The sequence below is a fragment of the Bemisia tabaci genome, chromosome 9 (genome assembly GCF_918797505.1).
Source record: "Bemisia tabaci chromosome 9, PGI_BMITA_v3".
In the NCBI taxonomy this organism is placed as follows: domain Eukaryota; kingdom Metazoa; phylum Arthropoda; class Insecta; order Hemiptera; family Aleyrodidae; genus Bemisia; species Bemisia tabaci.
Genome location: NC_092801.1, coordinates 23,614,530 through 23,641,048, shown reverse-complemented (window position 1 = coordinate 23,641,048; position 26,519 = coordinate 23,614,530). Strand labels below are relative to the sequence as shown.

The following is a 26,519-nucleotide window of genomic DNA, read 5'->3' as shown; positions in this document are numbered from 1 at the left end:
TAAATGACATTTTAGTATTAGCACCATTCTTCGTCAGCTATACCGGACCCTCATGCCCAAAAACTTTAGGGTCCGGATTCGGGCTATGAGGGCAAATTGGACGTATTGTATCAAACGGAACTATGTGCATTAAGACATGAGCCCTGAGACCCATGAGAATATGTGCATAACAGGGCTCACGTCAGAATGCACATAGTTCCGTTTGATAGAAATACGTCCAATTGATGATAGGGTTCGGACTCGGGTCTCGCCAGAAACAGAGCAACGGTGAAACTTCCTGCCATACTTTATTTTTGAAAAAGAAAAACCATTCAACATTCATTCTTTAAAATTTCCCAGATTGTTCTGCTCTGTGCGATTAAAGTTCTATGAAACTTTCACGAAATTATGTTAATTCGCTCTCAGCAAAAAAGGAATAGTAGGAACGGAGATTTTCAAATCCGCAAACGAGATACGTGGTTTGAGAGTTGCACCGTCGAGAGATTGGCCTGGGTCCAGGACCTGGACCCCTAATCAGTCGTGCTAAGGAAGAACGCCGTATGAACATTCGAGAGTTGCCAAATTTCTTTCGACGAGGTGTTTATTTTTGAGGCAAGTTATTAATAATTTTCCTTGAAATTTTCAGGAGCTTTAGGTGAAATTGCGAACAAAATTATCTGAAAATTTGGGATAAAAATATTCACATGTTTACCAGGAAATTCATGTCTCATCAAAGGAAATTTGGCAACGCTTGAAGGTTCATACGACGTTGTTCCTTAGCACGGCAGTAATCTACGTAGAAGAAACATTAGTACATAATTACATATCGATGGTGATACTGCCCGGGCCGGATTTACCTACTTGCCGCCCATGGGCCGCCTGTATTTTGCCGCCTCCTTCTCATTCGTATTGAAACATCAATAAAAACCATCAAAAGAACGTGCCAGTGGGGGAGGGGTGCATAAGACGCGTTTACTCGTGTTAAAGACATGTTTTGGAATGCCCTGTCAACACTACTAGCAAAAGTTAAGTTTCGTAAACCTATCTCTGTGTGGGCAAGGCCTGTCATTCATAAGAAATGAACAAAAAAATTATGAAAGAACAAACATGAATGTGGTTTAATGATTTTAACTTCCGCCGCCGCGCCGCGCAGACCGCAAGGTGTTTGGCGCAATGCGTGAAGTATTCACACAGTCTTGTAGGCGCCATGCGTTTCACGCTGACCGCACTGTGTTTGGCGCAATGCGTGAAGTATTCATGCATTCTTGCAGGCGCTATCCGTTTCACGCTGACCGCAATGACCGCACTGTGTTTGATGCAATGCGTGAAGTATTCGTGCAGTCTTGTAGGCGCTAATATGTGTTACATGCCGATCGCCGCGCCGAGGGCTTCTCCTTTTCATCTCAAGTCCTCGTCATCATTGCTCTCTGCACCGCGCCGTTCCAGGCCAAATTGCGTGTTTGGTTTCTCTCTTAACTCGACTACTTAAAGGTGCTGTCTCTTGTATCACTAAAAGACGACAAAATTAAAAATTACTATACTCTCAGGAAATGAGAGATTTTGTCGCCTTTTTTCGTTTGTACTTTTTTTTCTAAATCCGATATTTTTTTATACCTACATTTAAAAAAATTTGCAAAATTTGCCGCCCTCTAGATTTGCCACCATGGGCCGCGGCCCATGTGGCCACCCCCTGAATCCGGCCCTGGACACTGCAAAAGTGCGTATCTCGGGAAACACGATGTCTCAGATGAACAAAAATTCTGTCCCCGTCCCTTGTAATTGTCAGTATAATAGGATTAACTCTTGGGGATAGCTAGGATAAGACGTTTTTTAAGACGTCGTCAGTATTTTGAACAATGTTTCGAACCGTCCTAAAATCCGGCAGAAACACTGAGATTGGTGGTTTCAGACACAGCATCCTGGGACCCGCGATTTTAGCATTAAAGATCTGATTTCCCTTTTCCGCCCAATTCAATAGAATCGGGTCCGGACGAAGACTTCGAAAGCACAAAGTGCTTTCAACTCAGTGGCAGCACCTATAAGTCCCAAAAAATTGCTAATTGCGATGCTGGGCTCAAATTCCAGTGAATTCACCAAGGAGCATCCAAGGAGCTCAAAGGCGGCGGTACAGCGGGTAACTACGGATGACTCGGTATTGTGTTTAATCACTCAATGAAAACTGATTTTCTATGCAGTCAATAGAATCACACAGAGGCAGGCACGAGATACGTGTTTTTGGAACTAGCCCAAAAATGCGAGGTACTTCAATCAAATCAGTGAAAATGAAAAGACCAACTCGGAAAAATAAAAATGCTCAATAGGTACAGAGCACTACGAAGTAGGTGAAGAAATAGTTCAGGAAAATCTTTTTGATGTCAAAAGAAATTACTTTGGGATACTTTAAAGGACCTAGTTGACTTAGATGCGTCATTTCAAATGGCTTTTACGAAAATTGGGCATATTCAACGAAATTGGGGCATTTCTAAGTTTTCGAATGGGTGTGTTTTCATTCTTTCAGTTCACAGATTCAGTTACCTACGTACTTACAAAACTCCTCGATTTTTAGGCCAAGGTTCCTATTCCATGGATGGGAAACGTGTTTGCTCCGTCCGCGGAATAAAAACAGATACAACCAAAGAGACAAATACATTTTAGGAGAAACTCGTTATTTTATACCTCACTATAAGGCTCATTCGTAATCTGTTCAAGTTTAGTAGTACCGAGAATATGTTTTATATTATTAAATTTTTTTTGTCTCGGACCTTGAGCCAACAATACATATGACTTCACTACGTGAAAAAAGAATTGAAATGATTAAAAAAATGATAGGTTAAATAGATCTGAAATTGTGTTAAAGAGATTTAAATCATATATGCGGAGAAATCCAATGCGGAAAGATCGAATCTTCATATTATGCGTGATTAGAGGGATAGAGGCACGGGAAAAAGAGGAAATACAATTTTGAACTTTCATAAAAAACAGTTGCAAAAACAAATTGTAGCACGCAAATGACTAATTTGCTGGGATATTGACTTTTTTCAAAATGACTGCGACAAACAACGTGCAAAGTGATCATTTTTTGCGCCGGGTATGTTTAAAGCACGACATTAGCGGATCCAGCAATTTGGCAACACTGTATTTTCTCCATTTAAACCTCTGGAAATGTATCGATTCTTGGAGGGACCAGGTGCCTCGACAAGAATCGATTATTTAACATAGGTTTAAATGGAGGGAATCCGTTGTTGCCAAATTGCTGGATCCGCCCTGAAGCACGAAAGTCTTGTATAGGAGCTTCAGATCGAGGTTATAATACTACTGATTTTAAATTAAGGAGATGACGTCCTCGATCGATGTATCTTGTTTTTTGAAATTTTACGTGGGAATGGTGCTGATTACATGTTCGTTTATCGATTTTAAAAACTCCACGGGACCATATTGTCTGATTGCACAACTTCTAAAAGAATAAAAGATTTTGAGGTCTCGAAGGCTCCTGAAAAATGGACTCGTCACAAATCACGAATTTCCAGGGAAATTTTTGAATTTATCTCTCCAGATTTTTCAGAAGATTTCGTTCGTAATTTGATCTAAAAATACTAAAAATTTCAAGGGAAAATATTCATATTTTTATTCATAACGTTCTTTAAGAGTAAATATTTTTGAGTGGAAATTTGGCAACATTCGAATGCTCACGCGACATTTTTACTTAAAACACCATGTTATGACCCCGTTAATACCACTAGATGTTTTACTTGTGAGTCCTCGGGGACCAGAGGCGTGGCGTAAGTTGCGATATATCGATTGTTATGCCATTTAAACCTATGGTAAAGAATTGATTATTAAGGTGTTCGCTAAGAACACTCTATTTATCGATCCTTTTCCATAGGTTTAAATGGCATAACAATCGATATATCGCATAGCACGCCACGCCACTGTAGGGGACCCTTTCAAATTAGGGAGCCCTGCATCGTTTTTGGCATTATCAGGTTAGTTCTCCGCTCACATTATTGTTTCTCACTCGTTCCGATCAGTTCGCCTTCAATATCTCGTTGGGCAATGTGAGTGGCTTGGGAGCAGTAATAGTTGCTCGCCGTATTTTGGCCACGATCACTCGATTTATTCGTAACTGTGGCGGTTTAACATATTGTTTCTCACTCGTTCCGATCAGTTCGCCTTTAATATCTCGTTAGGCAATGTGAGTGGCTTCGGAGCAGTAATAGTTGCTTCCGCAGCATTTCGGCCATGTTCACTCCATTTATTCGTGGCGGTTCAATACTTCACTCGTTCCGATCAATTCGCCTTCTAATATTATGAAAAGCAATGTGAGCGACTTGGGAGTGGTATAAGTTGCTTGCCGCATTAGGATAACAGAGAAAAAAAATCAAGGAAGTTTTCAAGAAATTATACGTTGTTCAGTTTTCTGAGGGGAAAATGAAGGATGACAGGAAGTCTGCAACGTTGCAAACAGAGATACTGGTTTCCCATTTTTGCTATCAATATGACCATACAATGATGGAGATGTTGCATGTTTGAGGAATTTGCGATTTGACTATTGATTCTCACGTAAAAGTTCGCGAGAAACACGATAGTGCCACTGGTTTTCCCTGAAATCAACTCTCAAGCTCAAAAAAAGCTTTCAAAGTTGAGGCAAAAATGGAGGGGATATCCCACGCTACCCTGAGAGTCCACGTCTACATCATGACAAACTCTCCATGCGAAGATAGGGAGCAAATACATTGACAGGGCTGCCACTTTATTTGGGGAATCCAAAACTGAAAACACGGGAACCCTGCTAATGTACTTGCTCCCTATCTTTGCATGGAGAGATTTTTTTGATGTGGAGGTGGACTCTCAGGATAGCGTGGGATATCCGCTCCATTTTGGCCTCAACTTGAGAGCTTTTTTTGAGCTTGGGAGTTGATTTCAGAGGAAACGGCACCATCGTGTTTCTCGCGAACTTTTACATAAGAATCAACAGTCAAATCGCAAATTCCTCACACATGCAACATCTCAATTCTCCATTTGCATATTTTTGGCGGGAGATTTGGCAACAGTCAAAGGTTCATGTGGTGTTTTTCCATATCACGACAGCATAGGAACGATGGGTGCTCTTTTTACAAACAGGAGCCTATAGATCCGAGAGGGAAAGAAAGGCTGTGACCATGGAAAAGCTCGGTAAGCGGTGTTTTTGCTCTGGTTTTCCACCAACGAGAGAGTGCTTTCCAATTTCCTCGACGAAGACGCGCGTAAATACGTTCTTGCGTGCAGCGTCGCGTCGCAGACGTCAAAGCGGTGGTGTAAAAAGGGCGCTATAAAAGCGGCGGGATGATGTGTCAATCCAGCGTTTATCGTTTTTGAATTTTGAATCCTCCGGGCTATCATGAAGTGCACCCTATCGCATCGCATTCTTACGTATCTGATCATTTTCATTCTGGTCTCGGAGCTTGTTCCAGGTAAAACTACCTTATTCTTTTGCTTTATTTTCTTCTTCTTCTTTATTTTCTTTTTCCTCTTTAATGTCTCCTTCTTATTATTTTTCTTCATTTTCTTCTTCTTCTTTAATTACTTCTTCTTCTTTATTTTCATCTTCTTCTTCTTCTTTATTTTCCTCTTCTTTATTTTCTTCTTCTTCTTCTCTTCTCTTCTCCTTCTCCTTCTTTATTTTCTTCTTTATCTGCTTATTTTTCTTCTCCCTCAGCCTCTTATAATTCTTCGTTTTTTCTTTTCCTTCTCCTTCATTTGAATACCCATGTAGTAGCATTTCAAGATTGATAAATATAAATAAGCTATTTACAGTCAATTTATTGTTTATTTATAGCTATGAAACTTCTACTAAATAGTTATTTTAATCTATATGTGAAATACGAACTTGCTGTAAATAGTCATGTTTCGACTTTTGAATACGAAGTAGCTATGAGATCGCAACTAATAGCTATGAGATCGCATAACTGTTTCTGACTATTTCCAGGGCTGGATTTTCCTACTTGCCGCCATGGGCCGCCTGTATTTTGCCGCCCCCTTCTCATTCGTTTTGAAGCATCAATAAAAACCATCAAGTGAACGTGCCAGCGGGGGAGGGTGCATAAGACGCGTTTACTCGTGTTGATCACATTTTTTGGGAAAGCCCTGTCAACACTACTAGCAAAAGGTCACGGAACTTTGCGCGAAAGTCAAGTTTCGTAAACCTATCTCTACTGGACAAGGCCTTCCATTCATAAGAAATGAACGAAAAAATTATGAAAGAACAAACACAAAATTTGGTTTAATGATTTTAACTTCCGCCGCCGCCGCGCCGCGCCGACCGCACCGTGTCTGGCGCAATGCGTGAAGTATTCACATAGTCTTGTAGGCGCCATGCGTTTCACGCTAACCGCACTGTGTTTGGCGCAATGCGTGAAGTATTCATGCATTCTTGCAGGCGTTATCCGTTTCACGCTGACCGCAATGACCGCACTTTGTTTGATAGAATGCGTGAAGTATTCGTGCAGTCTCGTAGGCGCTAATATGTGTTACATGCCGATTGCCGCGCCGAGGGCTACTCCTTTTCATCTCAAGTCCTCGTCATCATTTCTCCCTAAGTCGCGCCGTTCCAGGCCAAATTGTGTGTTTGGTTTCTCTCTTAACTCGACTAATTAAATGTGCTGTCTCTTGTATCACTGGAAGACGACAAAATTAGAAATTACTATACTTTAGGAAATGAGAGATTTTGTAGCCGTTTCTCGTTTGTAACTTTTTTTTCTAAATCCGATTTTTTTTATACCTACATTGAAAAAAATTGCAAAATTTGCCGCCCCCTAGATTTGCCGCCATGGGCCGCGGCCCATGTGGCCACCCCCTTTATCCGGCCCTGACTATTTCCATCACCCAATTTTTGAATTTTTGACAGCTACTATAATTGATATTATCACTACCAAATTCCTATTTTTGAAAACGCTGCTACATGGGTGGGGAAAGCCTTGTTTGTCCAGCCATGGCCGTGCCATAGACGTGCATAAGATGTAGAATGGGCCTGTTGCAAACTTTTGCTAGAGCAGAATGAAGAGTTGTTTCCTATAGATAATGCCTCAAAAATCACGATGAGCGCATCGGCAAAGTCTGAAATGCACTCATAAATTCACAATCTGCGTAAGAAATTTGCGTTATTTTGAGCTTCCCGCTTCAAAAACGATACTACTGCACAGGTGAACATTTTGTTAGAGGAGTCGCTCCATCGTCGGCAATATTCATCATGGCCGACGCTTGCGCAGTTCCTCGCGTAATTCGAGGAGAGTTCAAGGTCAATTAAGGCGGGCGAGGAAAATATGAACGTAAACACGCCGATTGTTATATGGTTTAATCCTGTTCAGGTGTTATCTCGTCCCATCACACGTGTTTTGGCGGACTGGCGTCGGCCATGATGAGTATTGTCGCCAATGGAACGACTCCTCTAACAAAATGTTCACCTGTACCGTAGTATCGTTTTCGAAGCGGGAAGCTCAAAAAACCGCAAATTTCTTACGCAGATTGTGAAGTTATGAGTGCATTTCAGACTTTGCCGATGCGCTCATCGTGATTTTTGAGGCATTATCTGCAGGAAACAACTCTTAGTTTTGCTCTAGCAAAAGTTTGCAACAGGCCCATTGAAAAAAAATGTATGAAATTTATACAAACTGAGAAAGTTGATGAAAATGATCCAGCTTATCAAGTTTTATTATTTTGATGAAATAAATTATTAAAAGTTTGCGTTTATTTTAACGAAGATCCGTAAAAATTAAAAACATCCAACACATTCATTAATGTTTTGTGGATGTGAGAATGTATACGTATTAAATAGATACGAGAATATTTCCCTTCCGTAAATTCGGTTGCGATCTTGAAAGAAAACAAACAAGATTTGATCTGGTTTTTAACGGTTTGTGATTCAAATCCATCATTTCTTGAAGCAAATGTTGTTCATAATTATTTCGCTTCTTTTAAATATATATATATATATATATATATATATATATATATAATAATGATTAATTCACTGATGACTACGTTTAAGGTGATTGGGCGTCCTTTTAAAGACTTGAACTGAATTTCAGGTGTCCAAGGAGGCGAAAATGGGAGTGATAGTGAAGGAAAGAAGAAAAAGCACTGGTGGTCTGGTATATTCAAACGTAAGAAAGACCCGACTGATACCCGAGAAAAGGTAACCGGTCCGGGTGGAAGCCTGAAGATCCATGCTGGTGATACCGTGATCACTTCACTCTTACCCAATAGATTCGCTCTCAAACCACCGTACCGATGGTTTTACGCCCTTAACAACGAAGGCACGGTCATACACTTTTTGCCACCGTAAGTTGCTCCTTTTTCTGTACGTAGAAACACTCATCGTTTAGTATTCTATTAACATCTGACTTTTTCAAGAAGAACCTATATCTACTTTAAGGATGGATTTCGTATAAATCTAGTCGTTTAAGGCCTGATGGCAAAATAAACTATATGTCTGTCACAGGCTTTTGCTGGCTTTGAGAAAAAACTCGCCTTTTATGAAAAGTGGTTCAAAAATCGCGAATGAGCACATAAACAGTCGAATTAGGTACCTGAATGGTTGTCGAACCATCGCAACATAATTGAGGGGCTTCGAGGACAAGGCGCATAAGTGCAGTTTTTGAAATGATTCAGATTTAAATGATTTCAAGTAAAACTAATGTTGATGCCTATTCTGCGAAAAATTCGCTCCCAAATTCCAGTTTTTAAGCATCCATAAGTCAGTTTGAGCTTTCTCTCCGTCGTAAGGATCAATGTAATTTTGAAACTTCAAACACGTATTTCTCGAAATGGCAAAAACTGCACTTATGCGCCTTGTCTTCCAAGCCCCTCAATGGGCCTGTTGCAAACTTTTGCTAGAGCAAAACTAAGAGTTGTTTCTTATAGATAATGCCTCAAAAATCACGATGAGCGCATCGGCAAAGTCTGAAATGCACTCATAACTTCACAATCTGCGTAAGAAATTTGCGTTTTTTTAAGCTTCCCGTTTCAAAAACGATACTACGGCACAGGTGAACATTTTGTAAGAGGAGTCGTTACATCGTCGGCAATAATCATCATAGCCGACGCCAATCCGCCAAAACACGTTTGATGGGACGAGATAACACCTGAACTGGATTAGACCAGATAACAATCGGTGTGTTAACGTTCATATTTTCCACGCCCGAATTGATTGACCTTGAACTCTCCTTGAATTACGCGCGGAACTGCGTGCAAGCGTCGGCCATGATGAATATCGCCGACGATGGAGCGACTCCTCTAACAAAATGTTCACCTATGCCGTAGTATCGTTTTTGAAGCGGGAAGCTTAAAAAAACGCAAATTTCTTACGCAGATTGTGAAGTTATGAGTGCATTTCAGACTTTGCCGATGCGCTCATCGTGATTTTTGAGGCATTATCTATAAGAAACAACTCTTATTTTTGCTCTAGCAAAAGTTTGCAACAGGCCCATTGATCAGTTAAACCTTTGAACAATTTCTATTTTTAGGAGACACAAAGGGTGCCATACATGCATGGTTCAATAATGGTCTACAGTTATGCTGCCGCGCTAAGGAAGAACGCCGTATGGACATTCGAGAGTTGCCAAATTTCTTTTGATGAAACGTTTACTTTTGAGGAAAATTATGAATATTTCTCCTTGAAATTTTCAGACTTTTTAGATTCAATTACGAATGGAACCCTCTGTAAAATTGGAAGAAGAGAGAGAATTGTAAGAGAATCAATCACAGATTTTCCTATAAATTCGTGATTTGTCGGGGGAAATTTGGCAGCGCCCGATGGCTCATACAGTGTTTCTCCTTAGTCTGGCAGCATGGCTCCATGGTGCAACATAATTGATCAGTGAGACCTTTGATGTATCTCTATTTCTAGGCTGCACAAATGGTTCCATAACGTGAGGCCAGTTCTGATCGACGTGCGAAAAAAGTACAAGAGAGCGAAATTGATGAACCGGGGGAAGAAACATGGCCACATCGGTAAAGTGGGAACCCTTGTGGCGGCGCTAATGTTCGAGTCCTCGAAGAAAGAGAATCAGAAACAGAAATTCCATTTCAACCTCTTCTGGTGCAACTGCAAACACTACGTGGAATACCTGTCTCTAGGTAGGGTCAAAGGCAGTTACAAGCACGTCCTGTTTCAGCCAATGGACAAGAAATGCCCCCTCTACGCCCCTCTTACTAGCGACATGTACACTAAAATTTTAGAAAACAAAGAGTTCGAACTACATGACAACCAAAAGGGCACTAAACAAGTCAAAATTAAATTGAAAATTCATGGTCACTGGCCAGACTATGTTTGGGACAGTAAAAGAGGCCAGTAATGGAGGGCTACATAACAGACGAACACATTTAAATGACGTACACGCCGGAGTGTCATGGGCGAGTGACACACTTTTGCGGTGGGTCAGTTTCGCTAGTCACAGAATTGTGTTTTGATGCTTCATTCTTTTAGATTAGTTAAAAATAATAAGACCTGTCCAAACAGCAACATTCCACGTTCAACATTAACCGAGACATCGCCCTTTGAAAAGTAGGGTTTTTGACGTCATCCACCGCGGTAGTAACATCCTTGGTTTCTTCTACCTTGCTTTCATCGAAGTCCCAGGTTGAATTACCAGTAAAACTGTGCTTCACACCACTGATGAAACCAAGGTGGAAGAAACTTAGGGTGTCACCACCGTGGTGGATGACGTCATAGACCGAATTTTTCAAAGCGCAATATCTTGGTTAACATTGAGCGTAGAAAGTTGCTGTTTGGACAGATCTTATTATTTTTAGCTAATCTATAATTTGTTTTAAACCCTTTTCTAAATTTTGTACAGTCTACTACTTCAAGAAATATCAAAACTGACATAATCGTATATGACTGTTTTATAGCCTTCATAATAACTTTCGCTATATTTGTTTGTATAAATCTGCTGCTGGGTGGCAGTGCCTAGTAGACGAATCGCCATCGTTTTCCTTCAAAATTCTATGCAATTTATCAGGATTGTTTCTTGAAAATGTAGCAATTAAACGTCAAAAGTATTTTTCCAAGGGGGAAAAAATAAAAACAAATTGAAGCAAGGGACGACTCCTTAAATTAGGCGAAGGGAAGCTTCACAAATCATGCTCAGATATTTAAATTTGATTGCGTGTCCGAGGATCGGTAACGTTCTGATAGATTTAAACAATCAAAGCGTTTTTCGAAAAATTGATAATGTTGCGAAAATAATCCGTAAACGTTTACTCCATCGGCACAACAGGCAACGCTGGAATTAAGTTTAGAAGTATGAGAAACAAGCGAGACGCCTTCAGTTAGTGTCGCATGGAATGAACGATAAATGAATTTCCTTATAACGCCTGGATGCAACTATTCGAACTTCATGGATGCCCGTGTTGCATATGCACGAGAGTGAAGGCGTTTTTAATGTCAAGCCTCGCGCCGCACAGTGGATCGGGTCATTTAGAGAGGTCGAACATGACATTTTTGACAATAACTGCGAATTTTGATGTTTATTTCGTCACATTTAAAGTTCGAGGGGTGCCCCTAGAGGAAAATTTCACGACGAAAACAAGGGAGCTACTCTTAGAACTTCAAAGTTTTGTATAAACGGAGTTATAAGAGTTTAAACTTTCCAAATTTTGTCTCTACACATCGCAATATCAAAACTGCAGCACAATGAATACCTTACGCCCGACCGTACCTGTGGGCGATATGCTTGTTTTTCCTTTACCTGAACGTAAGTCCAGCGTTATTCCTTAGGGATCCATTACTGATTTTATTGCGACACAGTAAATTTTCCGAAAAATTCTTTGATTCTTTAAATGTATAACAGCGTTGTCTGCCTGAAACGAGGGTATACCATTGAGTTGTGCGCCCAAATTTTGATTGCTGTGAATGGATGATCGAAAGTCTGACGTAATCTTGTCATGAGAGCTCTATTCTTGTGGGCGCTAAGAGATTAAATAACGTAAACATACCGGTGGATTTTTAGTAGAAATATGTACGAGGTCAGTAGAGATTTTGAGGTACATAAAACCGGCCGAGAACACTCTTAATTTCGACAAAAAGTCGACTTTTTTTACTGATGATTCTTTGATAACGTTTGATTTTCGGTCATATTATTAGGAGCTAGCGGTGCGAACCATTATTTAAAAACAGTTGGTTATCCATGCTGAAATTAGAGTACTTTGGTTTGTAATTACTTGTCAAGCTTATACAGACTATAATGTCACTCTTCACTTTTATGTAACAAAAACAAACGTTCATGATTCATTAAATTTCGTCGCGAGTATCAGATCGTGCCATTTTCTGAGTATGGCCCTTGACGTCTTGATCACAGTGTAAATACATAGTTTTTGTTTATTGTAACATCCATACGTGTGCTGTGTTCTTCACAATTATTTCAAGTCATGACTTATAATTTAAACTAGAAGTTACTGTCAAACATAATGTTTTCGTACTTTTTTATCATGCATCATTCACTTGTAAATAATACTCCTCATGTACTATTCAAAATTTTGTAAAACTTAAAAATTGGTGCTGTCATATGTATTGTATGAATGTATATATTATTCTTCGCCATCTTGGAACTATCCGAATTTTTAATAAAATTTTATTTCACTTTTATTTGTACCTGTTTTAAATCGTGTTGGTCAAATATGTTGTTAAAAAACCGAGAGTTGACCTCGTATAGAAGTCGTCAGGCCCGCCACAAGGGGGGGGGGGGGGTTACTGGGTCCCTGGAGGGGGCCCGTGTTACCCGTAGAAAACCACTACGAATTCACATGCAACCCTTGTTCCGTAAGAAAAAGTGAGAAATTTACCCTAAAAATTTCGCTAAAGGTGAATAGATTTTCAGAAACACGCTGGGGCACTGTAGAATTCTTCTTAAATTTTCAAAGAAGTTTACTCGTTGGGAAATTTCTATCTATTTTCAAGATTTTCAGTACAGAGGGATATTTTTAGTAACTGCGTTTCATTTTCTTCCGTCGTCAGATGCTATGGGTCTCCAGTCTGGGCATCCTCGACTTCAATGGCTCATGGCTCAACTCCCTTGCCATAGACAAACGAAGGGGGAGTCCAGGGGGCCTGGCCCTCTTAGAACTAGCATCATATGCCCCCCCCAGTGGCGTAACGACTTCCGCTGGGCCCCCCCGCAAAATTTTTCTAGCCCCCCCCCCCCCCCCCATGTAGATCAAATTCCAAAATTATCCCCCCCCGCCCCTTCCCATTTTTTGGCCCGAGACATCTCAAATCAAGGACTTGGACTTGGAATGCCTCACCCCTCACCGTCCCGGATCCCTTACCCGATTAAATGGGGCCCCTAAAGGATCAAGGATCTAAAGGGTGCCGGGGGCCCAGCCCAGGCCCAAGGATCTACAGAGGGGCGTAGGCCCAAGAATCATTTAGATTCTTGGATCTCCCAAATCCCGAATTACGAAAAGGGACAAAAAAAAGAAAAATGTTTAGTAATCACTGAGTGGACATTGGAAGGCAGGGGCCCTCCAGCAAACAAAAAGTCAGGAACAGTCCGAAAGAAGTATAAAATACCCCGAGCTAACAATAAAAATCAGAGGAAGAAGCTCCATCTCGGTAAGTAAAGGCCCAAAGTTTGAAACCAAAGCTAAGCATCAAAAAGAGAGAGAGAAAAAAAAAAATTCCGGCGGCCGAGGGCCCCCTAGGCGCCTGGGCCTCCCTGCATAGCAGGGTCTGCGGGGGCGCCCGTTACGCCACTGCCCCCCCCCCCTAAAAAAAATAAACATTTTCCAGATGTTTCGAATGCAACAATTCGCAATTAAGTATTTTGTGGTGAAAGTAGAAAAAAAATCATAATTGTTCCGCAGAAATTGATGGAAAAATTCTTAATGGAAGCTTCAAAATGCGTCCGATTAGTCGTATAAATTCTAAAATTTCTCGGGGGATGCCCCTCGGACCCCCCCCCCCTCCGTGCTTGAGGCTCGGACCTTAAACCTGGTACCAGGGCCCGAGATGGGATGTGGCGAGCCTGCATGAAGGCTATTTCCATTTAAATCTTCCGTCACATTCATACGGCGCAATGATACAACTATTTGAACTCTCCGGAATGCGTGAGGTATCACGCCGCATTTGAAGGCGTTTTCAAAACAGCCAAGTTCCGTTTTCGGAATAATCGTTTTGCATAGTTCATATCATTTTGTTTCCATTTCCAACCACTTGTTTAATTATAATCCTCCTATTTGCTAATTACAATTCTAGCTGAAGCGCACTTAAGCGCATTCATGACTGCAAGAATGTTAACGGATATCGAAAAGGCCAGCGTGCATGAAGGCTATTTCAATTATAACCTTCCGTCGCATTTCTAAGGCGCAATGGTACAACTATTTGAACTCTCCGGAATGCGTGAGGTATCACGCCGCATTTGAAGGCGTTTTCAAAACAGCCAAGTTCCGATACCCGGATTATCGTTTTGCATAGTTCATATTCTTTTGTTATATCCCGTACCACTTGTTTATTTTTAATCCTCGTATAAAAACCACCCATTTGCTAAATACAATTCTAGCTGGAGCACACTTCAGTTATGCATTCACCACTGCAAAAATGTCAAAGGAAATCGACAAGCCCAGCGTGCAGGAAGGAAGTCGTAGAGCCAATATAAACTCCCTGCTAGTTAATTACTTAACTCCTCAAACGTCCTAAGCATCTGAGCCACCATCGGGTAACTTAACATGAACATTAAATTTCCATGACGTCAACGAAAGGATGACCGGCAAAAATGCAGTGTTAACCGGAATTGCAAAAAATTACGTCTGACGCCCTCTGCACCGTCATTGCCTACCAACGGGTAACATTATTCAATGAAATACAGTTAGAGGAACTACATTACAGTTCTGCCGTGCTAAGGAAGAACGCCGAATATGAGCCTTCTGACGTTGCCAAGTTTCTTTCAATAAAAACCGAATTGACTGGGAAAGTTTTGAATATTATTTTCCAAAATTCTCTGACAATTTCGTGCGCAATTTAATTTAAAATATATGGAAATTTCAAAAGAAAATGTGCATGCATGTTGTCAAAAATACATGTTTTATCGGAGGAAATTTGGCAACTCTCGAATGTTCATACGACGTTCTTCCTTAGCACGGCAGAGTTTCTATGCTACATAATTTTACCATCTACACACATAATAAGATTGAATTGATGCGGTGATCGGTACTTACATTCACGCTCAGTTTACTAATAAACATTGCTGTTGATGCCTAACCTTTGATGCCTGTTGAATGTTGATGATTTTTGTTGATGCCGAGAGCGTAAATTTTAGGTACATTTCGAGTAAAAATCACACGTCCGTTAAAAGTGTAGAACATACGAAAGGGATGACGAAATTTAATTTTTTCAAACAGAAACAAATGCTCATATTTTCATACATACATATAAGTCGCTTTATAGCACTCTCTGGCGCTTTTAAACACCTAAAGCCCTGTGTCCACTCGTCAAAATGGCGCCAAAATGGAAGCTCAAAGTGAATCGATAAATACGATCTGTTCGCGATTGTTGATCAAAAAAGAGTCACGCCGCTCTATTTTGAGTTGCAACACTCATCAATCGCATCAAGTCCCGACTTTGAGCCACTTATCGTTGAAATCGTTTCACTTTGAGCTTCCATTTTGATGCCATTTTGACGAGTGGAGACAGCGCTTAACTTCCACTACTCCCTGTCGAACCACAACCCTTCGGGTATCGAGTACCGTAACATGTCTGCCTCAATCCCACCCCTCCAACCTCTCAAGGCCTAGATATCAAGAGATATACACGGCGATTAATCGCCGTGAGTGAGAGACAAAAGCCAATGGTGAGGCTTGGTATCGATCCATTGACGTCGATATATCGAAATCAAGGCTCTCCATTGGTTTTCGTCTTTCACTCGCGGCGATTAATCGCAGTGTGAACCTAAGCCTTTATTGAGCGCCCAATGCGCCTTCTCCTAGAGGTTCAGTCACACGATCAAATTGAGCCATCAAATTGGGCCTCTCATTGGTCGCATCCTCAGCTCAGGTCTTTTTCCACCAATCAGAGCTTCAGTTTGATGGCTCAATTTGATCGTGTAACTGAACCTCAGCAGGAACCCAATCAAGAACCTACCGGAATGGGTGCCCCTCTGAATGATAAAGAAACACTTTTTATTTGCTGATGATCAAGTAATTAACGCCCATCAAGATAATGCTCACACACAGATTCATGCCTCACACAATGATTTTTGTTACAAGTATTTCCTTTATCTTGAAATAAACTCACCTACACCACTGTAAGTTCCCGAAGTCTCAAATTTTCAATTTTTCTGGGCTATTTCTGAAGATCTATGATTTTTGGTATGTGATCATGTAGTAAAAATTGAGGTATTTTGTGCGTGCAGGGAGGACACTTCTTAGTTGCGGTGAACCAGAAAATTTGCCCTCTACTTAAATTTTACTGAGGAAACTAATGGGAAATTTTCCTGAAATTGAACATTGAAGAGATTCCGTAGTTCCGTTTCGGCTAAACAATTATTGAATCGAATATCTACTGTAAAATTTAGAAAAAAGGATATATATACGTCGCAGGCAAATAGTCAAAGCAGGCATTTTATCAAATGCCTAGTCAAATAGTCAAATAATCTTACTCGGATTGAAATTCTGATTCTTTTGCTAATTTTAGACAAAATAATTATTCTCTCAAGTTGATGAGGAGTTTCTGTAAAAATTGGCATCATGGAATTGTAACTAAATGAAATGTAGTCCTTAAAGGAGCTTTCATCGCAGAATTTTCAGCATGTCATATAATACCGACTTTTTAAATTCTGAAAGTTAAAATGTATGAGGACCATTTGGAGGGCAAAATACAAGAGAAGTTGGTAGTTTTGATGAATTATCACTTTCAAAACAATGAAAACTTACTAGTTCCTCATCAAAAACATACAAATCTTTGTGAACCATCAAAGTTTGACTATCTGCCTAGACATCTGATAAATGACTGATTTAATTATTTGCCTGCAGCGCCGCACATTATGTTAACTCAGAGCTACTTCTTGTTGAGGGAATTGGTTGTAATTATTGGACCGATCCCGGCGGTACTGCAATACCGGGCCGATCCGTGGCAGAGGTGGAGCAAGCCCCTAACACTCCGCCTGTTTCCAAAAATAAGTTTAATATACTGGACCCGCAGTGCGGGTCGTATCAGATATTAAGCTGATAAGAACAGATACTACACTTTGATCTTAGCCATTAAGGCCGAGAAGCGATACCGATCTGCACGCCATCCTAGGGGTCCGGTCAATTCGAATTCAATAAAAATTCACGCGGGTGGCTGTTTCACAGCGTCTTGGCCTCAGCCTCAAATTCAGCAGCAACTAGAACCGTTATCCAAAAAATGCGCTGAAAAATCATCTTCCTGTGACGTAAATTCGTTTGGCGAATTTAATCATAAAACCGCTGTAAATTTTGTTAAATTAGACTCGGTTTACCGTGAAAGAACTAGCTCTATCTGTTGAGCGGGAGTGGAAATAATGTAAGAGTGAGATGACGGCGGAGTCAGGCGACAGGAGGGAGTGAGACACAGACTTGTTACAACACCGGGCCGTGCGCCGGTTTTCCCCCACGCTGAGCGCCCGCCTCTAACGGCCGCGGCGCACTGTGGGTCGACTTGTTGTAACGGGCAAAACAATGGATGCAGTGGGCTAGGAGCATTGTTGTAGAGGACCTGCTCTGAGCAGCAAATTTTCTCATCCTTCTCTCAATCGGAAAATGGTATGGTGGTGATTTTCTCTCCATTTTAAGTTTGAAAATAATATTCTGATACAAAATTTTACATTGTCTGAATGTAATTAATAACGCATTATACCTTTGTATGAGGTATTGGCGGACCCAGCAAATTGGCAACATTGTCTTTTCTCCATTAACCAATGGAAATGTATCGATGCCTGGAGGGGCCAAGAGCTCTGACAAGAATCGATTATTTGACGTAGCGTGGAGGGAATCCAGTGGCGTGGCGTGCTTTGCGATATATCGATTTTTATGCCATTTAAACCTACGAAAAAGGATCGATAAATAGGGTGTTCGCAGCGAGCACCTTAATAATCGATTCTTCACCATAGGTTTAAATGGCATAGCAATCGATACATCGCAATTCACGCCACGCCACTGAGGAATCCAGTGTTGCCGAATTGCTGGATCCGCCTTCTGATATAAGGGGCTTGGAGGACCACCCGCATAAGTACAGTTTTTGTCCTTTCGAGAAATACGCGTTTGAAGTTTCGCAATTACACGGATCCTTACGGTGAAAAGGAAATTCAAACTGACTTTTTGATGCTGAAATATTTGAATTTTGGGAGCAAATTTTTCAGAGGAAATGCATCGAAACTAATTTTACTTGAGAGATCATTAATAAACCAATTTTCCAAAAACTCCACTTATGCTTGTCCTCCAAGCCCCTCGCATTTAATTTTACATTATATTCATGTTGGTGTATATATGTGCTACTTATTAACAAGAAAACAACAATACAAAATGTGGCCCGAACTGTATGTAACACGGTGGTAAAATAGTGCTAGGTTCACACTATTTTGCGGGGGAAGCAATTTAAGGTCAGGTATTTCAAAAATATCAATCAGAGTCAAAGATTTTGAGCTACATTTTTTCAGTAGTTTTAATTACATCTATATACCACCCAAATACCGAGTTTCGGATAAATCCATTGGCAAAAAACCGAGGCGCCAATATTCGGCCGTTTTGAACTTTAACCAGCCGCTATTTTGAAACGATTTGAGGTGCAGACTTCGGATTTACGCGGAGAATTTTCTTTTTGTGTTCTTTTGAACAAAGTATCACAATGAAAATCTCCCTATTAGAAAAAAAAAAAAAAAAAAAAAAAAAAAAAAACTGGGTCCGTTACCGCCCACGGGGGCCCCAAAAAAAATTTAGGAACGTCAAAAATAGGCTTCTTTTGAACCTAATCTTCAAAGTCTTACATTTTTTCTCTTACTTAGATAAAAAGTTAAAAGGAGAGGGGACTTATCTAACATCCTAGATAAAGGGCTTTCAATACTAGGGCCACAGAGAGCTCATCTATTTCATATTAAAAACATAATGGTATTTATTTTCTATCTTACTTTCTTTTAAACGTCAATTAAGAGACTTCTGTTGAGGAAAACTAGCTTGAAACATCAAAATAAACTGCTTTAAACGTTAGAATAGTTTTCGCAAAAAGTCCGTCAAATTGAATTTGGCGGGCACATTTTAAACTACCGCCATAAATATCCCGCCCATATTTCCCGCCATAATTTCAACCAATCCCTTTCCGGTAGACGGCGTTTCCGGTAGACATGTTTTCTTTTGTTCTAGTGAGGTTATGTTTTTTCAGTTTCACATCAAAATATCTAGGCGTTTGCAGAGTGTCACGTGTCTTTGTGAACTATAATTATAATAATTTATTGTCTTACAACATGTGTATGGTGCTTACAACTTTGTGATGCAACGTTTTTGCATTTAATTTGTCCTTATTGTGCTAACTTTGAATCGGTGACGAATTGATCACTCAAGTCTTTACATCCAAGGTAAGCAAGACCTCCATGATCCCTCCGTCCCAAGCTCGCTGTTTTTTGTCTTGACCAAACCTTTTTCATTTACCGGAACAGATCAGTGACTATGTTAATTAGATAATCAATACCCTCCCAAATTATGATACTTTTTAAGACCTTGCCGCTATCTTTGGTCCATCTGGAAAATGAATTGTGCCTATGTGTGCGAACAAGCAGTTGAACGTGTGTGGTTCATTAGCCAAATTTATGAGAGTATGAAGATCTAGAGGTGAACCCTGACCCCACAAATTTACTCTAAACCTTTTTCTCTCTCTAATTGATTATCAATCTCTGGTGCAACTACTGTAACCCTCATGATGTTTGTAACTCACTATACCACAGTTTTTGTTCAATGTGTGTACAATGGGCCCGTTGCAAACTTTTGCCAGAGCCAAAATAAGAGTTGTTACTCATCGAAAGTGTCTCACAAATCACAGTGAGTGCATCGGCAAAGTCTGAAATGCTCTCCTTACTTCACAATTTGCGTAAGAAATTTGTATTTTTTCGAGCTTCCTGCTTCAGAATAGATATGGCATAGATGAACATTTTGCTAGAGGAGTCATTTCATCCATCCCCTGCTCACAAGGAAACCATGCACTATTCAACATAGCCAACACCAATCCGCCCAAACACATGTGATGGGACGATGATTCTAACTACCCGATAACAATCGGTGTGTTTACATTCACATTTTTCTCATGCTGATAGATATCCGCCATGATTGAGCTCGTTCTCTCCTCTACTGGTGTCGGCCATGTTGAGCAGGGATTAAATGGAACGACTCCTCTAACGAAATGTTCAAATGTGCTGTAGTATCCTATTTGAAGCGGGAAGCTTGAAAAACGCAAATTTCTTCTGCAGATTGTGAAGTTGGGAGTGATCTTCAGAGTTTGCCAATGCACTCATCTTGATTTGTGAGACATTAGTCGTATTTTGTTCGCCGCAACAATTGTTTCCTGTTACCGATTTTGTGTTATTTGCGTCACTTTTTCACAACCAATGAGAGCAAAGCAGCTAGAAGTGAGGTTAGAAATCTTGTTAACAAATGTACACAACAGTCATAACAATCCTCTGAGGACGTTCCGATTGTTTCGAAACAATGTCGCAAAACGTTGCCAAATTGTGTAAAATAATTAAACGAATAAAAATAGGCCACGCCCCTTAACATAAATAACATTCAAACAAAATATGACTGTTACGAGATGTTCCGAGTTGTTTCGTCGAACAAAATACGACTATTATCTATAAGGAACAACTTCTGTTTTTGCTCTGGCCAAAGTTTGTATCAGGCCCATCGTAGAGTGACAGTCTGGAGTTTGCTCTTTGTGTATTCAGACTAATTTTATTATTTGAACAGCTCTGAAGTACCATCAGTCAACAAGTCAATACTTAAATTTAAAAAACACCACTGATGAGTGCTGCCAGAAAGAAGATCTGTCATTTGTCTCATCTTGATCTGAGCAAGCTCTATCATAATTTAGCCCATATTTTCATCCAGTTGTTAGCACACTTGTAGGCGAGTTCTTGTGGCTCATTTCCTGTTAGCTGGCATCATAATTTATTCAGTTTGAAAAGGATTAATTTTCCACCGTACCTACTCCAAATAAGTTAACGCTCTCCTAGACAGCAACAGAAGATCCGCCATCTTGATTCTTACATTTACTTACAATGCTAAATTGATTGTAGACAATCTGTGTGCGTAAAAAACATATCTGGTGTGGATGCTATGTATCTGAATTCGCTGCTCTACTCCTACTGAGCAATAAGACTCCGTTTTTTTATAACTGCAACTATTTGACTTGAACCTAGCTTCCTGAGAATCCCATATTTGTACATGTAGTATTGCCAGGCATGCTGATTTATTTCAAGTTAAAGTAATTTACTGTGTAGGATGATGGGGAGACTTATGGCAAATGCATTTTGGTGACCTAACATCAGTTTCAGCTGCCATTTCAGAGGCTGGGAATGTGCATAGGGACCAAGCTTCGTCATGCGATTTGAAATGTCCCCAATGCCTCGTGATTTCAAGAGGGTGTGATCTGCTAATATTTTAATGAATCTGGCTCAGATAAGAGTGTTTTAAGTTTATGATTGTTGCAATTTTTAAGCAGTTAAAATCAAGGAGGGTCTTACAGAAGCCACAATTGTAAAGATAAGCATAGTTTTTCTACTGCTCAATTTTGGTTTTAGAACGTTCTTTAATAAGAAAATTCAGGATGAAGCAAGGGGCTATCAGTTCTACTTACTTAAATTGAAAAATGAAAGTAATCAGTACTGAAGGAGAAAGATTTAGAACTTAGTCAGGAAGCTGTAGATGGAAACTTTTCAGAAGAGTCCCAAGACTTAATTCTTTATTCTACAGTGTCTTTAAGCTATAGTAGAATCTACTAATTGTAGATCCTGTATTGTAATAGCTGAATTCACTTTGAAAAAAAAAGAAAAAAACCAGGTGATTTTACCTGCCATTTCAAGCCAAGTCCCCATTGAATTTTCAAAAAATGTTATAATTGTTTGGGGTTTTCCAAAATTTCATTTCTGAAGTTGTGTTGAAATTTCACTTAAAAAAACCTCAGAAATTGTGTCGTACAAATATTTGTCCGAACATCTCATTTTATTTTAGATTTTCTCTGAAAATTGCATTTTATGAGATGCAATTCTAAAATCCCATTTCATGCATTTTCTCTTTATGTGTCGGTCCTTTTTATATAAAATCTCTCACCGTTTACGTTCCATTAATGTTCATTCTACTTGCTTTTTGTTTTTTCTTCTGGTTTTCATTCTCACAAAAATTTCATTTTGAAAGGTTCCGTTCTGAAAGTAGGTAATTTTTAAATCATTTCATCTTGCAATCCCGTTTTTTAAAATTTTATTCCGCCCAATTTCAAAACGGAATTCAATTTCACAAAATGTAGCAGCGAAGTTTCACTCCCAAAATTCCGTTCGAAAATTGTCTCAGTTAAATTTTCCAAATCCGTAAGAGGTCAATCAATCTACCCGAGGGAAAATGATCACCAAATTTTTCCCCCCGAGCGGCCCGCAACACCGCGGCGCACATTGGTTCCAGGGCCCGATCTAGGTGGCATTAATTAGAATATCACTGATGATGACATTTATATATGTTTCTAGGGGTTCTTTGGGTCGCTAATTACGAATTTGAAGTCAATTTGACTGTATCATCTAGCATAAGGTGGTAAATTTGCATTTAGCTTGAAAATTCATACTTAATACTACATTAATAATATTTTAACATGGCTGAATTCCTGGACTGATATATTTTTCAACCTTTTTTGATTTATCATCAAAAACTATCGATGAATTTACGAGGATTTGTCCTCTAATTACTAATTTTTTTATGGGGGAGGGGGGGTGGGCAATGTTGTATAATTTTTGTGAACCAGGAATTGGTATTATCTGGTAAAATATACCTCCTAAATGTTGTGATTTCCCTGAGGAAAATAAATTCCAGTACCAAAGAAAACTGCTTATCCCACTATTCGAGTTGTTCATACAGTGTTGACAAATCAGCGTAAGAGGACCTTTATTTGAACCTCAATGCTCGCTGATTTCTTGATTCGCCGCGCTTTAAAACCAACAGAAATTTTGAAGCTTTGTAATTTAATGGTACAATTATGCTATCAGAATTATTATGTTATCAGAATAACTATGAATTAAGATTCGATCTTCGTCTATAATTCAAAAAATACATTTAAATTCATTATACGCGGCAATTTAAACATACGTAACATGAATATTTTACTTGAACAAGAAGTATATTCACTCAATGAAGGAAAGCAGAAACCAAAATTAATAACAAAGTATTTTGAAAGAAAAATGATTACTGTCTGTAAGAGCAGGAAAATATTCATCGGTATAATATTTTATTGCGCATCAAAAAGGGTGAGGTGTCACACTTGCTTTTTTTTCTTTTTTAAACAAAGTTGTGAGCTTGCGATGATTTCAGAGCCTTACAAACCTTAGAGAATAAAAACACGGAGAAATCATGAACCAAGAAAGAAATAAGCATTCGTTGTTAAGTTAGAGGACATTTACTCATACAATCACGGAATAATGCGCGAGGAGTGCAGTAAGCTCCTTTTCTGTGGAACAGTGCTATGTCTATGGGCCTCTCTAAAGGTACAGACAATGTGAAAAACAATTATCTAAACGATTGAGAGGATTTAAGAACCCACGTGTTCTGTATTTTGAGCCATAATTGTAAAATTTCTAGTCAAAAAACGGGAACTGTCTTTAGTCTATGGGCTTCTCTACAGGTATAGACAAGGTGAAAAATAATCATCCCAATGATTGTGAGGATTCGAGAACTCACGTGATGTGCAAAAAATGCAGTCCTCAAAGATCTGGAGTCTGCAGTAGTGCAGTAAGCTCCTCAGTGTGTCAATTTTCTTCATTTCTCGAAGGCCGGTTTTGGAAATTCAAAGTGCCCTAACCTCCAGGGACGCAAGTATGCGCAGAATTTTTTTGCTCCGAAATCAAGTGTAGGGTCAGCACTAACTACTACAGTCGGTCTGCACGTGTGCGAACCTACGCAGGGCCTTTATTTTGAGTCATAATTGTAAAATTTCCAGTCAAAAAACCGGAACTGTGGTAAGTCTATGGGCTTCTCTAGACGTATAGACTAAGGAAAAAATATTCATCTTAACGATTATGAAGACTTGAGAACCCACATGACCTGTAAAAAATGCAGTATTCATATTCCCAAGGATCTGAGGTCTGCAGTAAGCTCCTTAGTGTGTCAATTCTTTATTTCTTGAAAGCCGGTTTTGGAAATTCAAAGTGCCCTAACCCCCAGGGACGCGAGTATGCGCAGAATTTTATTGCACTAAAATCAAGTTTAGGGTTAGTACTAACTACTACAGTAGGTCTGTATGCGTGCGAACCTACGCAGGGCCTTTATTTTGAGTCATAATTGTAAAATTTCCAGTCAAAAAACCGGAGCTGTGGTAAGTCTATGGGCTTCTCTAGAGGTATAGACTAAGGAAAAAATATTCATCTTAACGATTATGAAGACTTGAGAACCCACATGACCTGTAAAAAATGCAGTATTCATATTCCCAAGGATCTGAGGTCTGCAGTAAGCTCCTTAGTGTGTCAATTCTTTATTTCTTGAAAGCCGGTTTTGGAAATTCAAAGTGCTCTAACCCCCAGGGACGCAAGTATGCGCAGAATTTTATTGCACTAAAATCAAGTTTAGGGTTAGTACTAACTACTACAGTAGGTCTGTATGCGTGCGAACCTACGCAGGGCCTTTATTTTGAGTCATAATTGTAAAATTTCCAGTCAAAAAACCGGAGCTGTGGTAAGTCTATGGGCTTCTCTAGAGGTATAGACTAAGGAAAAAATATTCATCTTAACGATTATGAAGACTTGAGAACCCACATGACCTGTAAAAAATGCAGTATTCATTTTCCCAAGGATCTGAGGTCTGCAGTAAGCTCCTTAGTGTGTCAATTCTTTATTTCTTGAAAGCCGGTTTTGGAAATTCAAAGTGCCCTAACCCCCAGGGACGCAATATGCGCAGAATTTTATTGCACTAAAATCAAGTTTAGGGTTAGTACTAACTACTACAGTAGGTCTGTATGCGTGCGAACCTACGCAGGGCCTTTATTTTGAGTCATAATTGTAAAATTTCCAGTCAAAAAACCGGAGCTGTGGTAAGTCTATGGGCTTCTCTAGAGGTATAGACAAAGTAAAAAATAATCATCTTAACGATTATGAAGACTTGAGAACCCATATGACCTGTAAAAAATGCAGTATTCATATTCCCAAGGATCTGAGGTCTGCAGTAAGCTCCTTAGTGTGTCAATTCTTTATTTCTTGAAAGCCGGTTTTGGAAATTCAAAGTGCCCTAACCCCCAGGGACGCAAGTATGCGCAGAATTTTATTGCACTAAAATCAAGTTTAGGGTTAGTACTAACTACTACAGTAGGTCTGTATGCGTGCGAACCGGCGCAAGACATTCATCTAGAGCCATTTTTGTAAAAATTTGCTTGGAATTAGTAGAAAATAACGCTTTGTCTAACGGCTTGTCTAGATGTATAGACACGTTTTTGAAAGATAGTAAGAACGTATAAACCTTTACCATGCCTTATATTTTTGATACACCATAACAGAACACTTCACATTTGCATCTATTTCTGTGTGATGAACTTCAAATCATAGGACCTGACAGTAAACACTGAAAACTGGTGCGAGTCCGCCCAAAAGTACCTCGCGGCCTCACCTTTAGGTGCTTATCATTTCCTTATTAGTGATCCAATCTTCATGAAATTTGGCCAAGTTACTCTCGAGAGTATGCACTATCAATCTGTGGTGTCAAATTTTAATTTTTCCAAAATTCATTTTTTCGAATTAATGCCACCTAGATCGGGTCTGGGAACCAATGTGCGGCGTGGCGTGCATTGCGATACATCGCTTTATCTGTCATTTAAACCTATGGAAAAGGATCAATTAACAGGGTTTTAGCAACGATCACTTCAATAATCGATTCTTTATCACAGTTTCAAATGGGGGGAAATATCGAAAATCGATCATTCACGCCTCGCAACTGTGCGACAGCGGTGACGCGAACATCCCCGAGTAGCCCTCGCTCGCCTTGCGTCATTCCCACCCGTCTTACGTCCGCCCCATGTCGGTGGGAGGGAGGGGCTAAGTACATTTTCCGTCGTGTGACTCATACGTCGCTCCCTTTGTTTCAGGTGACATTTGATGTGCGGCAACCCTCTCCCACAATGGTGAGTCCTGTCTGCTTCTAACCTTTGCTCTCTTCAAGCACGTACAGAACGCTTTACCACAAAAAAAAGGAACAAAAAGCAAAAACAAAAAAATAGTTTTTGAGACCCTGCACCCCGCGTCAGAGATTTTCTGTTTTACGTTGTGACGAGAAAAAACATTGTATTTCCATCGGAAAATACTCTACACGGAGAAAAAAAAAACTTCGTG

At 39.8% G+C, this 26,519-nt stretch overlaps 2 protein-coding genes and 1 non-coding gene across 4 annotated transcripts in view; 2 read left to right on the top strand and 1 right to left on the bottom strand.

Moving 5' to 3' along the window:
* Window positions 1-5,276: 5,276 nt before the first annotated feature.
* On the top strand, window positions 5,277-12,601 carry LOC109039254 (uncharacterized). Its single transcript, XM_019054666.2, has 3 exons — window positions 5,277-5,429; window positions 8,043-8,295; window positions 9,863-12,601. Exons 1-3 carry the CDS (start codon window positions 5,357-5,359, stop codon window positions 10,308-10,310), a joined length of 774 nt encoding a protein of 257 aa, XP_018910211.2. The 5' UTR covers window positions 5,277-5,356; the 3' UTR covers window positions 10,311-12,601.
* Window positions 12,602-17,032: 4,431 nt separating this feature from the next.
* On the bottom strand, window positions 17,033-17,226 carry LOC140225548 (U2 spliceosomal RNA). The gene has a single exon (XR_011900594.1). It is a non-coding gene; the product is annotated as a U2 spliceosomal RNA (small nuclear RNA).
* A 2,112-nt stretch (window positions 17,227-19,338) lies between these two features.
* Window positions 19,339-26,519, top strand: part of LOC109039218 (COMM domain-containing protein 4) — a 33,856-nt gene continuing 26,675 nt past the window's right edge. Inside the window, exons 1-2 of one of the 2 annotated variants that reach the window (XR_011900544.1) lie at window positions 19,339-19,535; window positions 26,276-26,311. Coding sequence is in view for 1 of the 2 variants with exons in the window: in XM_072304396.1 (XP_072160497.1) it covers window positions 26,309-26,311 (3 nt within the window). In the remaining variant the exon portion in view is untranslated. The remainder of the gene's footprint in view (window positions 19,536-26,275; window positions 26,312-26,519) is intronic. The other variant, XM_072304396.1, reaches the window with a different exon arrangement.